Raw genomic sequence first — 14,150 nt, forward strand, 5'->3', positions numbered from 1 at the left:
CCCCCCCCCCCCCCCCCCCCCCCGTTTTATATTTGTCTTTCAGTGTTCTTCCAACATCATCATGGGCGCTGTACTGAATACTGCGTGGTTCCAACACTATTGGAAGGACATGATTGCACTGGAGAGGGTACAGAGGAGATTCACCAGGATGTTACCTGGAATGGAAAGTTGCAGCCATGAGGAGAGACTGGATAGGCTGGGTTTATTTTCCCTGGTGCAAAGGAGGCTGAGGCGGGGATCTGAATGATATATACAAAATTATGAGAGGCGTGACAGTGTAGATTGTGAGAATATTTTCCCCATGGCAGACCAGAGAGCATACGTTTACAGTTAGGAATAAGTGGTTTAGAGGGGATCTGAGGAAACTTTTTTTCCACCCTGAGGGTGGCAGAAATATGAAACACGCTGCCTGAGAGGTGGAGGCAGGTACTCTTGCAACATTTAAAAAGCATCTGGAGGAGTACTTAAATGCCCGGGCATAGTAGGCAATAGATCAAATGCAGGTAAATGTGATTAGTATAGTTTGGTGTTTGTTGACCGGCAGAGACATAGTAGGTCGAAGAGCCTGTTTCTATCCAATATAACTCCGTGACCTCTCACTTTTCTGCAATAAACCCCCTCTATCTCTTACCTGCCTACTCCGCCAACTTACCAATGTCCTTTTGGAGTTCCACACTATTCTCACAATTTACAATTTTTTTTATTCACTCATAGGATGTGGGCATCGCTGGCTGACCAGCATTTAATGCCCGTCCCTACTTGCCTTTGAGAAGGTAGTGGTGAGCTGCCTTCTTGAACCACTGCGGTCCATATGCTGTATGTAGACCTACAATGCCCTTAGGAAGGAAATTCTTCCAAGTTTAGTGTTATCTGCTTTAGTGTCCCCTGCATGTCAAGATCCAGGTCAATAACGTATATACATATCATTAATAAACTCAGTCTATCCACTTGCTATGTGTCCGTCATTTTACACATTGACTTGACTTGGAAGCAATCAATACTTTCCCAGAGTGCCCCAACTCTTTCAGCCTGACCTGGTAACTAAGGACCTCTTAATTTGATATCACTCTAGTAGCCTCACTCTCCTCTAGTCTGGGCCTCAATTATGAGAAGCAGATTGAGGTGTCCTTTGTGTCTCTTCAGTTGCCAATGGGAATGGTTTCTCTGTCTTTGCTCTGTTTAACCCCCTCACGATCTTGAACATAAATCTCCTCTGAACTCCCTCCTTTTTTAAGAAGAACAACCCCCAGCTTCTGCAATCTATCCACATAATTGAAGTGCCTTTCCCTTGGGGCTCATTCTTGTAAATCCTTTCTGCACTTTCTTGAATGCCTCCACATTGTTTTTTTAAAGTGCAGTACACAGCACTTGAGTGATGTGAATATTGCTTGTCACTCAGCTTCCTCCAGTGGTCCCCAGCATTACAGATACCAGTCTTCAGCCAATTCCGTTCACTCCACATGATATGAAGAAACTGGATACTGCAAAGGCTGCGGGCCCTGACAACATTCCAGCGATAGATCATAGATCATCATAGAATCCCTACAATGTGGAAACAGGCCCTTCGGCCCAACAAGTCCACACCGTCCATCAGAGTATTCCCCCCTAGACCCATCCCCCTTTAACCCACCTAATCTACACATCCCTGAACACCACGGGCAATTTAGCATGGCCAATCCACCTAGCCTGCACAGCTTTACACTGTGGGAGGAAACCAGAACCCAGAGGAAACCCACGCAGACAGTCACCTGAGGGTGGAATCGAACGCGGGTCCCTGGTGCTGTGAGGCAGCAGTGCTAACCACTGAGCCACCATGCCGTCATACTGAAGATTTGTACTCCAAAACTTGCTGCTCCCCTGGCCAAGCTGTTCCAGTACGGGTACCGCACTGGTACCTAACCAACAATGTGGAAAATTTGCACTATTACTATCACCAATAAGAGACAACCTAACCACCACCCCTTGACATTCAATGGTGTTATCATCACTGAACCTCTACTATCAATGTCCGAGGGGTTATCATTGACCAAGAACTCAACTGGACTCACCACATAATCATAGTGGCTACAACAGCAGGTCAGAAGCTAGGAATACTGCAGCGAGTAACTCATCTCCTGGCTCCTGAAAGCCTGTCCACCATCTACAAGGCACAAGTCAGAGTGTGATGGAATACTCCCCACTTGCCTGGATGAGTGCAGCCCCAACAACACACAATGACACCATGAAGGACAAAGCATCCTACTTGATTGGCACCACATCCACAAGCATCAACTCTCTCCACCACCGACACTCAGTAGCAACAGTGTGTACTATGTACAAGATGTGCTGCAGAAATTCACCAAAGATCCTCAAACAGCTCTTCCAAACCCATGACCGCTTCCATCTCCAAGGACAAGGGCAGCAGATATATGGGAACACCATCACCTTCAAGTTCCCTTCCAAGCCACCCAACATCCTGACTCGGAAATGTATCGCTGTTCCTTCACTGTCACTGGGTCAAAATCCTGGAATTCCCTCCCTAATAGCATTGTGGGTCAACTCACAGCAGGTGGACTGCAACGGTTCAAGAAGGCAGCTCACCACCACCTTCTCAACGGCAATTAGGGATCGGCAAGAAATGCTGGCCAGCCAGTGATGCCCACATCCCACAAATGAATGAATAGCGAAAAAAAAACTTACTCGCCCAAAGCTGAATGTTGTCTAGGTCATGCTATATGCACACACAGACTGCTGTGGTGTAGAAAGGATATTCGTCTCTGCCCCAGGATCACCCATCTTCAGTCACTTCATTAACCTTCCTTTTTGCGCTTTCTGTTGTTTCTAGGTCTATAGAATACTTTTGGATTCATTTTAGTGGATGTAAAACTTGTCTTGTACTCTTCTTTCGCTTCTGTTATTGCGTCCTCCACCTTCTGTATTGAGCTTGGCTTTCCCTTGTATTATAAACTGACATTGATTAGTTGCCCCTTTTCCTGCTTCATTTTACTCTCTTTTTCAATATTCCAGGCAGCTCCAAAGTTTGTCATTCACTTTTCCTTCCTATGGGATTGTGCCTTGACTATTCATGAATCATCTCCTCTTCAAAGGCAACCCATTCATCAATAGCAGTCTCACCTGCAAGTGTTTGATTCCAGTTTACTTTGGCACAAATAGGTCCTGTTCTATGTCAGTATTTTTAATTTTGATTGTTCTATGTCCTTTTCCATGTCTAAGCTAAACTTTGTGGTCACTGGTCCCTGAAGATTGTCCAACTGTCACCTGATCCAACATAACAGGCCAAGCAGCATCATAGGAGCAGGAAGGCCTTCCTGCCCAGAACAAGATCCAACAATGCCACCTTCCTCTGGGTAGTAAAGGCAGTCCTTGAGGGCAAGTCGGGATGGGTAATTAGTGATATTCATATCCCATGAACAAACAAAAATAAGCATGTAACCCTACTGCAGTGTGTGTGTTTGGAGACCAAATGAATCAAGTTACATTTGCCATTAACTTTGGGAAAATTTCATAGAAACATCTCTTAGCCAGTTTCTATAATTTGCTTAGGATGTTTGCTGAAGGCATGGCTGGAGTTTGGAAGTCGTGTTGAAAACTTCGCTCAGTATTGTACTTCCAGGATCCAACCTGGTCAAAGTTTTCCTTGATTTAGCTACTTAACCGTCTAGTCACATATTCTCTCTTCAGTCCCAGTGATTGAAAAGCACTGAGGCCACCAGTGATGGCTATCTTTTTGTTGAATGCGGCAATATGGATGGCTCAGAGCTGAATGCTTTTTCCACAAGAAATGAAACCCATTGGCTGAAGGAATCGCTTTGCATGTTTAATCTTCCCTTTTCCATCACGCTGATGGTGTTTGGTGATAGTGTAACACTTCTAATTTACACCAGGACAGAGACTGTTGTCTGGAGATGCTGTTTGATCATGTTTAGGATGACATAGTGGCTCAGTGGTTAGCACTGCTGCCTCATAATGCCAGGGACCGGGTTCAAGTCTAGACTCGAAAGACTGTCTGCATGGAGTTTGCAAACCCTTCCCTGTGTCTGTGTGGTTTCCTCAGGGTGCTCCAGTTTCCTCCCAAAGATGTGCAGGTTAGGTGGGTTGGCCATACTAATTTCCCACAGTGTGTAGGTTAGATGGATTAGCATGGGAAATGCAGGGAAAGGGTAGGTGTGTGTGTCTGAGTGGATGTTCTTCACGGAGTCGTTGTGGACTTGTTGGGCCAAATGGCCTGTTTCCACACTGTAGGGTTTCTGTGGAGGATGGGTTTGGGCTCTGACACAGATCCAAGTGCAGCCTTTAGCACCTCATCCGGGTGCAAAATCACTGTGAGACTTAACACAGGGACTTTCCAACCACAACAGCAGGAGGTGCACCAAATCCAGTTAAATTTGGCCATATCTGACTTTCAGTATTTATTGCAGCCAGTCAGGAATATGAATCCTGGCTGGTATTGCCTCTCCCCCCAGAGAATTGCAGTGTTCCACTGCTATCTTGGCTCAAAACAATGAACTTGACATGAACCAGATGGTTAGAGTTTGGGCAAGATGCTAGGAAGCACTTCTACATACAAAAGACTGGTAGAAATTTGGACCTCTAAGGTCTCTTTGTTCAGAGAGAGTGCAGGTTCATAGTTCCTTGAAAGTGCAACTATCCTAAGTAGCTAGGATAGTAATAAAGGCATTTGGTATGCTTGCCTTTATTGGTCAGTGCATTGAGTATAGGAGTTGGGAGGTCATGTTGCAGCTGTACAGGACATTGGTTACTTTTGGAATACAGTATGCAATTCTAGTCTCCCTGCTATAGGAAGGACGTCATGAAACCTGAAACGGTTCAGAAAAGATTTACAAGGATGTTGCCGGGGTTGGAGGGTCTGAGCTACAGGGAAAGGCTGAATAGGCTGGGGCTATTTTCCCTGCAGTGTCAGAGGCAGAGTGGTGACCTAATGGAGGTTTATAAAGTCATGAGAGGCAAGCAAGACGAGGTCTTTTCCCTGGGATGGGAGAGTCCAAAGCTAGAGGGCGTAGGTTTAAGGTGAGAGGGGAACATTTAAAAGGGACCTAAGGGCAACTTTTTCACACAGAGGGTAGTCCATGTAAGAAATGAGCTGCGAGAGGAAGTGGTGGAGGCTGATACAGTTACAACATTTAAAGGGTGTCTAGATGGGTTTATGAATAGGAAGAGTTGAGAGGGATGTGGGCCAAATGCTGGCAAATGGGACTAGATATATCTAGGATATCAGGTGAGCATGGACGAGTTGAATCGAAGGGTCTGTTTCTGTGCTGTACATCTCTATGACTGTAAATGACCATTGTTGCTAGAGCAATTGTTAATTTTGGACCTGATATACAGATAAATTCTTATTAAACAACAGTATTAAGGAATATGGGCCAAAAGCATGTATATGGAGTTAGACCACAGTCAGCCATGATCTCATTGAATAGCAGAACAGGTTTGAAGGGCTGAATGACCTACTCCTGTTCAATGTACCTTGAAGAAAATGTAAATGTCTGAGATCTGGCTGCTGATGCTTTGTTCAGGTATAGTAAGCCTCTGTTGAGTTCTGAGTAAGGATCACTCAAACCAAAGAACACTACAGCACAAGAACAAGCCCTTACGTCCTCCAAGCCTGTGCCGACACATTTTCCCCTTCCATACTAAAACTGTCTTCACTTACATGATCCATATTCCTCTGTTCCCTTCCTATTCATCTATTCGTTCAGGTCCTTCTTGAATACTGCTATTGTGTCTCTCTCCACCACCTCCTCTGGCAGCGCGTTCCAGAAACTCACCACCTTTTGTGTGAAAAACTTGCCTCACACGTCTATTTCAAGCACGTTCCATTCCCCACTACTGCCGCACCTTGAACCTGTGCCCCTTAGAAATTGACCTTTCACCCTGGGAAAAAGCCGCACATTCTCTACTCTATCCATCCCATACCAGGCAACATCCTGGTAAACGTCTTCTGTATCTTCTCCAAAGCACATCCTTCTGCTAGTGTAATGACACAATATTCCAGCTGTGGCCTAACTAAAGTTCCATAAAGCTACAGCATACCCTGCCTATTGTTATACTCAGTACCCCTTCCAATGAAGGTAAGCATGCCTTAGGTCATTTTTACTACTTTACCTACCTGTGCTGCCACCGTCAGTAATCTGTGGACCTGCACCCCCCCTGCATATCAATATTCCTGAGGGTTCTGCCAATCACTCTATAATTTCCAATATGCATCACCTCACATTTGTCTGGACTAAACCCCATCTGCCATTTTTCCGCCCATGCCTCCAACTGATTATATCCTGCTGTATCCTCCTCATTATCTGCAATTCCACCAATCTTTGTATTGTTTGCAAACTTACTAATTAGATCAGCCAAGGTTTCTTCCAAATCATTTATGTAGACCACGAATAGCAGAGGTTCCAGCACTGAGCCCTGTGGGACACCACTAGTCACAATCCTCCATTCCGAAAAGCATTCTTCTATTGCTACCCACTGTCTCCTATGACTAAGCCAGTTCTGTATTCACCTTGCCAGCTCACCCCTGAGACCATGTGACTTCACCTTTTGTACCAGTCTGCCTTGTCAAAGGCTTTACTGAAGCCCATGTAGACAACATCAACCACTTTTCCCTCATCAATCTCTTTCTCACCTCCTCAAAAGACTCGATTAAGTTGGTGAGGCACGACCTCTCCCACACAAAACCGTGCTGTCTATTGCTAATAAGTCCATTTGCTCCTAAATGAGTGTAGATTTTGTCCCTGAGATTCTTTTCCAATAATTTCACTACCACCAACATGAGCCATACAAGTCTTTAATTTCCTGGATTTATCCCTGCTATCCTTCTTAAACAATGGGACAACATTGTATTCTTTTTGGCCACAGGTGAGGTGCCAGGAGACTGAAGAATACCAAAGATATCTGTCAATGCTCCAGCAATTTGTTCTTTGGACTCCCTCAATATTCTGGGATAGACTCCATCAGGACCCAGGGACTTATATGCCTTAATATTTTTTAAGACACACAATGCCTCTTCCTTTTTAATAGCAACTTGGCTTAGAAATTCGACACTCCCTTCCCCGAGATCATCCTCCAACAATTCCGCCTCTTTGGTGAATACCTACACAAAGTATTTGTTTAGGACCTCACCTACTTCTGGCTCTACATATGGATTCCCTCCTTTGTTCTTGAGTGGGTCAACCCTTTCCCTGGCTACCCTCTTGCTTTTTATATATGTATAAAAAGCCTTGGGATTCTCCTTAATCCTGTTAGTTAATGACTTTTCATCACCCATTTTAGCCCTTCTAATTCCTTTTTTAAGTTCTTTCCTACTATCCTTTATATATTTCAAGGGCTTCTTCAATTCCCACCCTCCTAGACCTTGCATATACTTCCTTTTACTTTTTGACCAAGGTCATAACATCCCTGGCCATCCAAGATTCGTGTAACTTGCCATTCCTATCCTTCATTCTCGCAGGAACATGCCACTCCTGAACTCATGTCAACCGCTGCTTGAAATACTCCCACATGTCTGATGTGGATTTACCCTCAACAACCACTTCTAATCAAAATTCTCTAGTTCCTGCCTAATATTGTTGTGGTTCGCCTTCTCCAGTTTAACACCTTCACCTGAAGACTGCTGTTATCCCTATCCATGAGTAGCTTAAAACTCTCAATATTATGGTCATTACTCCCAAAATGCACCCCCGTTGAAACTTCACTCACCTGGCTGGGCTCATTTCCCAAAACCAAGTCCAGTATAACCCCTTCCCCGGTTGGACTGTTTGCATACTGTGTCAAGAAACACTCCTCAATGGCCCTTACAAAATCTGCCCCATCCAATCCCCTATCATGTAGTGAGTCCCAGTCAACATAGGAGATCTTAAAATCACCCATCACAACGACCCTGCTGTTTTTACATCTTTCCAAAGCCTATCTACATATTTTCTCCTCTATCTCCTGCTGGATGTTGGGAGGCCTGTACTATACCCCCAACATTGTGATTTCACCTTTCCTACTCCTGGGTTCTACCCAAACTGCCTCGCTGCATGAACCTTCTGCTGTATCCTCCCTCAGTACAACTGTGAGATACTCCTTTACCAGTAATGCCACTCCCCCATCCCTTTTACATCCCCTTCTATCACACCTGAAACAACTAAGTCCTGGGACATTCAGCTGCCAGTCCTGTCCCTCTTTCAGCCAAGTCTCCATCACAATAATGTCTTAGTTCCAAGTACTAACCAAAGTTCTAAGTTCATCTACCTTGCCTATTATACTTCTCGCATTGAAAGACTTGCATTTTAGACCAGCTCCCCTTCACTTTTTAGCAGTGTTTCCCTGCCTGCTCTTGTTCTTAGTCCTGTTTGCCTTGGTTTCTACCTCTCCTTCAATTTCTAAATCTACTGCCCTAGTCTGGTTCCCATTCCCCTGTCATACTAGTTTAAACCCTTCCCAACTACTCTACCAAGTAACCCCCCCCACCCAAAGACATCAATGCCAGTCCTGCCCAGGTATAACACATCCAGTTTGTAAAGGTCCCCCCTCCCCCACAACTGGTCGAAATGCCCCACGAATCTGAAACCCTCCTCCTCTTATCCTATATATCCTGCTGTTTCGACTCTGACTACCTTGTGGCACTTGTAGTAATCCTGAGATAACTATCTCTGAGGTCCTACATTTCAACCTTCTTCCTAGTTCTCTATATTCTGCTTTTAGGATCTTATCCCTTTTTTTTTACCTATGTCAGTCGTACCAACTTGAACCATGACCACTGGCAGTTCGCCCTTCCCCTCCAGAATGTCGTGCAACTGCTCCAAGACATCTAGGACTCTAACACCATTGAACAGAGTGCCTATCTATTCCCCCTATGATTGAATCCCCTATAAACAAGCATTTCTATGCCTATTTCTCCCTCCCTCTACAGCAGAGTCAGCTGTGGTGCCATGCTGCTGCTGTTATCCCCTGAGAGGCCATCCCCCTCAACAGTATCTAAAACGGTATATGTTTTGCATGGAAATAGCCGCAGGAGATTCCGACACTGCCTGCTTCACCCTCCTGCTCTACCTGGTAGTCATAAGTTCCTTTCCTACCTGTGGAGTCTGAGTCTGCGGTGTGACCGTCTCTCTATACATGCTATCCACAATACTCTCAAAACATTAACTCTGATTTCCCTTCACAGCTGCTGCCAGACCTGCTGAGCTTTTCCAGCAACTTCTATTTTCATTTGATGTCAATAATACGTGTCTGCTTTGCCATCGGTTTTGTTGCCATTGCATCAAACTGTTACAGGGGCCCATAACTGTCCCTCTTTCCAGCAGTTTGATGTTTTTTTCTGTTCAGATGCTTTTCTCCAAACATTTGCTATTAATACCCATTTTTTTAAACTTTACATTGCAGGAAATAGATTGGCAAGCCTTGCTTGCCAAGAAAGTGAAACCACCTTTTGTTCCCACCATCCGTGATCGGGAGGATGTCAGCAATTTTGATGAAGAGTTTACAGCAGAAGAGGCAACACTGACCCCACCACGAGAGCCCAGGATTCTCACCGAGAAGGAGCAGATTATGTTTAAGGAGTTTGATTATGTCTCAAAATATTGTTAATGTTCTTCGACTGCCTTGTCCAGCAATAATTCTAGTCACTGGTTTCATATTTTCAAATCTTAAAAGCAGCCCATGTCTGTGGAACCGTGCTCTGAAATGTGATGCAATCCCTCTGCTTTTTTTCAAAAAAAAGCTTTTATTTATATATATTTTTTGATCAATCTTAATTTTTTATATTTCTAGAAACCTTAACAAATTAAGTTTGCAAGCAAATTGACCTGCTGCACCAGGAGCCTCTGACGCTCTTTGTCAGGTCACGCTGTTACCTTGTTGTACTGAGAACCTCACTTTCCCCTCATGACAAAATCCCACCCTGCTCCCACATTATGTCACACTATCACTCTGCTGTACCTGGACTGACACCCTCAATCATGATTAGTAGATCTAAAAGGATGCTATTCGACCAGGTTCATTTGCGAGCAACTGCGGGACTGCTGGATAGAATTACAATGAATTGCAATTAGTTCAAAAAAGATCAGATTTTAGAGTTGGTTAGGATTGAGGAACAGGGGACTGCAGCTTCTTGGTTTCTTTTATGTTTCAGTTGCACTTTTCCAGATCTGTCTGATGTTCCAATTATCTTTAAAGATTCTGCTCACGGTGAATAATGTGACAGTGATACAGTGTCTGTGCAGCCCCTTGCATCTACCCACACCTACCATAACCAGTCACAGTCCTGCCCCAGATCTCCACAAGTCAAAACAGCACTCATGTCCTTCTCTCTCATATTCCAGCTCACCATATTGAGGAGGTTGTGTTATGTATGTAGTAGTCACTTCACTGTATGCCTGGTGTGCCTGTAGCCTCTACAAGTAACAAATTGGTGATCTTGTTATCGTGACTTGGTTTACATATTAATTTAGAAGCTTAAAACACAAGTAGATACAAATATCAGCACAGCTGGGGCTAATTGCACTGACACCTGGAGCATAAGCTCATCAATCTTTGAAATGAACGTTCAGTCAGTGTGGAGCTGAACCTGTTCGGTTTCTGTTGCACCTCCCTCCCCCACTTGAATCCAGATGACTACTGCCTTACAGGATGGAAATCTGTCCAGTCAAGCCTTTGTGACAGTTGTACAGTTGAGGGCATTAAGGTTACAAAAAAGTACTGCAGGTACTGGAGATTTGAAATTAAAGATAGAAAGCGCTGGAGGAGCTCAGCAGGTTGGACAGCATCAAAGGAAAGAGAAAAGCAAGTTAACAAGTTGAGTCCGAATTCATTCCTCTTCACAAGTACTTCTTCCAAAGAAGAGTCGTCTTGAATTTGAAATTAATGCCCTTTCTCTCTCTCTCTCTCTCTCTCTCTCTGCTGATGCAGCCAGATTGCTGAGTTTCTCTAACATTTTTTTATTTAAGGTCTATCATGTTGGCCTTGCTGGATGCCCAGTTGCCCAGAGGAGTTTCACAGTAGCTCAGTGGTTAATACTGCTGCCTCACAGTGCCAGGGATCCAGGTTCAGTTCCAGCCTTGGGCAACTGCCTGTGTGGAATTTGCACCTTCTCCCTATGTCTGCGTGGGTTTCTGCCAGGTGCTCCAGTTTCCTTCCACAGTGCAAAGATATACAGGTTAGGTGGATTGGCTGTGCTAAATTACCCATAGGGTCCAGGGATGTGCTGGCTAGGTGTGTTAGCCATGGGAAATGCACGGTTACAGTGATAGGGTAGGGAAATGAGTCTGGGTAGGATGCTATTTGGAGAGTTGGTGTGGACTTGTTGGGGCAAATGGCCTGTTCTATTTAAAAAAAGAGATACTGGAATAAAAAGAGAAGCTTGCAACTTTAATTTGATCTCCAGCAACTGTAGGACTTTGTTTTTATTTTGGGGCCTGATGCCAGAGTTGGATTTCCAGTTGTGTACACTGTTGATGTTTCTCTCATGAGAAATGTTATAATTAAATCTTGCCTTGCATTCCTGTTCCTCCCCAAGGATACCCCACTTAGAAATGCTGCTGATGTTCCTCTGGGGAGATATGTCTCAATCATTATTCCAGATACTCCTTTGAATGAGCCAATGGGTGTTAGCTGGTATACTCTGAAGGATTCTTAACCTCTTCTATGATTGCGCTGGTCCCAATTCCAACTTGGCTGTCACTGTCTCCACAGTTAACCTAAAGCCACTTCTTGTCATTAGCCATTGCAGAATGCCTGAAACTCAAGCCTAACCCGATACAAATGAAGGATGGAAAGCATGATCTTGAATGAAGGGCTAAAGACTGAACATGCTACTGAAATCCCCAGAGGGGCCATTAAGGCTGTTACTGTTACTATCCACTCCAAGGTCATTCTGCCCCATTAGCAACAATAGCTTAGATTGTCAAGGAAACTTGACTATTTTTTTATTGATAGAAAGGTGTATTTTTTAAAAGAACAAATCTTATTGGTATAAATAGCTTTTTTTTTCTTGTTTAATGTATCATTACCACCATTCTTTGAATAAGATGATTTAGCCAGTGTGGAGACTGCTGACTGTTTATTCAAACCCTTCCCTGGACACAGCCTCACTACATGTAATGTATTTAATGTTATTTAAAGTAGTTATCCTTGCCTGTGATGGTACAGTCACATCTCTTAGCAGCCAAAGGGTGTGTGCCTGAGGGTTTGCACCCAGACTGTCACATGAATTCCTGAGGGTTTGCACCTCAGAGTGCCAGTTGCATGCCCATGAGTGTGCACTGCAGGAGGTTTGGATGCATGTCTGAGGGTGTGCACCACAGAGGTTTCAGGTGCGTTCCTGAGGTTGTGCACCATGGAGTGTCAGACGATGGAATGAAGTTTTGGGACTGCTTTCTTGTGGTGGTGGCCTTGCAGTTTGTGAGTCACAAAGACTAGCAGATCATGTCAAACTGTATGCCCCTTCGACTATTTTCAACAAGCAAGGCACTGCCCATACCCACAAGACCATAAAAAGTAAGAAGAGTAGGCCATTCAGGACCTCAAGCTTGCTCCACCACTGAATAAGATCATGGCTGATCCGACATTCCTCACATCTACTTTCCTGCTTATCTCGTGTAACCATTTAATCTTCCTTAATCTATCTGTCTCAGCCTTAAATGTGCACAAGGACTCCACTGTTCTCTGTAACAAGGAATTCCAAAGAAATTGAACGTTCTGAGAGAATAATTTCCTTCTAGTCTGAGTCTTAAATTGGTGCCCCTTTATTTTGAGATTATGGCCTCTGATACCAAATGATCCCATGTGGGGCAACATCGTCTCAGCATTTACCCTATCAAGCTCATTAAGAACCCGATATGTTTCATTGAGATCACTGCTCATTCTTCTAAACTCCAGTGAGTAGTGTCCCAATCTGTTAGCATTTGCTCAGAAGACATTCCCTCTATACCAGGTCCTTGTTAACCTTCTTTAAACTGCTTCTAATGAGTTAATATCTTTTCTTAGATAGGTAGATCAAAACTGCTTATAGTATTCCAGTACCCAATCAGTAAAAATCATAACATAGTGTCCTCCATCATGAAATTTTCTGGATAATCCCGAGTGTGCGAAAAATTATGCTGACAATTAATTTAGGATTGTCAGTTGGGTTTGCAGTGTGGCACACTTACATGTATTGAAAGCTACATATGTTATTGCTGTGGGAGCTTTGCAGATTGAAGGAATGTATACACACTGCATCTGTTTCCTCTCTACAAAATGAGTGACAGTCATTGCTGGTTCATTTCTCGTCAGTGTTTGGCAGTTAACCGTCAATCAACATTCATAGATGCATTCTCCGTCATAGCACGTCCAAAGAGTCCACTTACCAACCAATCAGCACACCCTTGTCATGCAGTATTAAAGTTGTTTGTCCCCTTGCAAATTATTCTGATGAGTGAAAGACAGAGAGCTCTGATAAAATGTGCCCTTTTCAGCAATCTTGTGTTCTGTGGTGCCAAATGACTAAAGCATTTCCTGTTTAAGAGAAAGCTGTTTAAATTCAATGTGTGCTCATCCCAGATGCAAACATTGGTGAATTTGCATTCCCCCATTTCTGTCCTTTCCATCAGCAATTGGCTGGGTAATAATTGTGTAGCTTTAGTTTGTTTATTATCATTGCTCCGTTTCTATCCCTGTGTTCACACATGCCAGTCATGGACAATGAAAATTTGTGCTAATGCTGCTTCAGTTTCTGATAATACCAGGCTCTATCTTTGTCAGACACTGCCTGCATAGGAATACCCAATCTTCCCAATTGCATCCATGTGATGGTTAATATCAGTAGTGACCACACGTTTCAAATACTTCGTTATTTTCTAAGAATCAGAAGGAATTACTGCAAGCTCAGATTTACACGTTATTATTTTAAAATCTGCTGGTCTGTATTTTGATAAAGTTACCAACTAGAACATTGAGGTCCAGATTTCAGATGTATATCTGTATGATCCTTAGTAACAACAAATCTGCGAATTCCCTGTAATCACATTTGCAAATGAATCTAACCTCCACATCTCAACATTACCAGAGTGAGATTGTCTCTACAGGATGTTAAATTACCATTACCCTGATCGACATTAGTGCTAACGGTATTCAAATTCTCAACTGTACGTCCAATTAATCCCCATTGC

At 43.7% G+C, this 14,150-nt stretch overlaps 1 protein-coding gene across 1 annotated transcript in view; it reads left to right on the plus strand.

Annotated features, from left to right (window-relative positions):
* The window catches only part of pkn1a (protein kinase N1a), a 255,923-nt gene extending 242,463 nt beyond the window's left edge, over positions 1 to 13,460 (plus strand). Inside the window, exon 23 of the mRNA XM_048617854.1 lies at positions 9,388 to 13,460. Within this exon, the coding sequence (XP_048473811.1) occupies positions 9,388 to 9,591 (204 nt within the window). The 3' untranslated portion in view covers positions 9,592 to 13,460. The remainder of the gene's footprint in view (positions 1 to 9,387) is intronic.
* Positions 13,461 to 14,150: the final 690 nt, after the last annotated feature.

The sequence above is a fragment of the Rhincodon typus genome, chromosome 38, assembly GCF_021869965.1.
Source record: "Rhincodon typus isolate 14 chromosome 38, sRhiTyp1.1, whole genome shotgun sequence".
In the NCBI taxonomy this organism is placed as follows: domain Eukaryota; kingdom Metazoa; phylum Chordata; class Chondrichthyes; order Orectolobiformes; family Rhincodontidae; genus Rhincodon; species Rhincodon typus.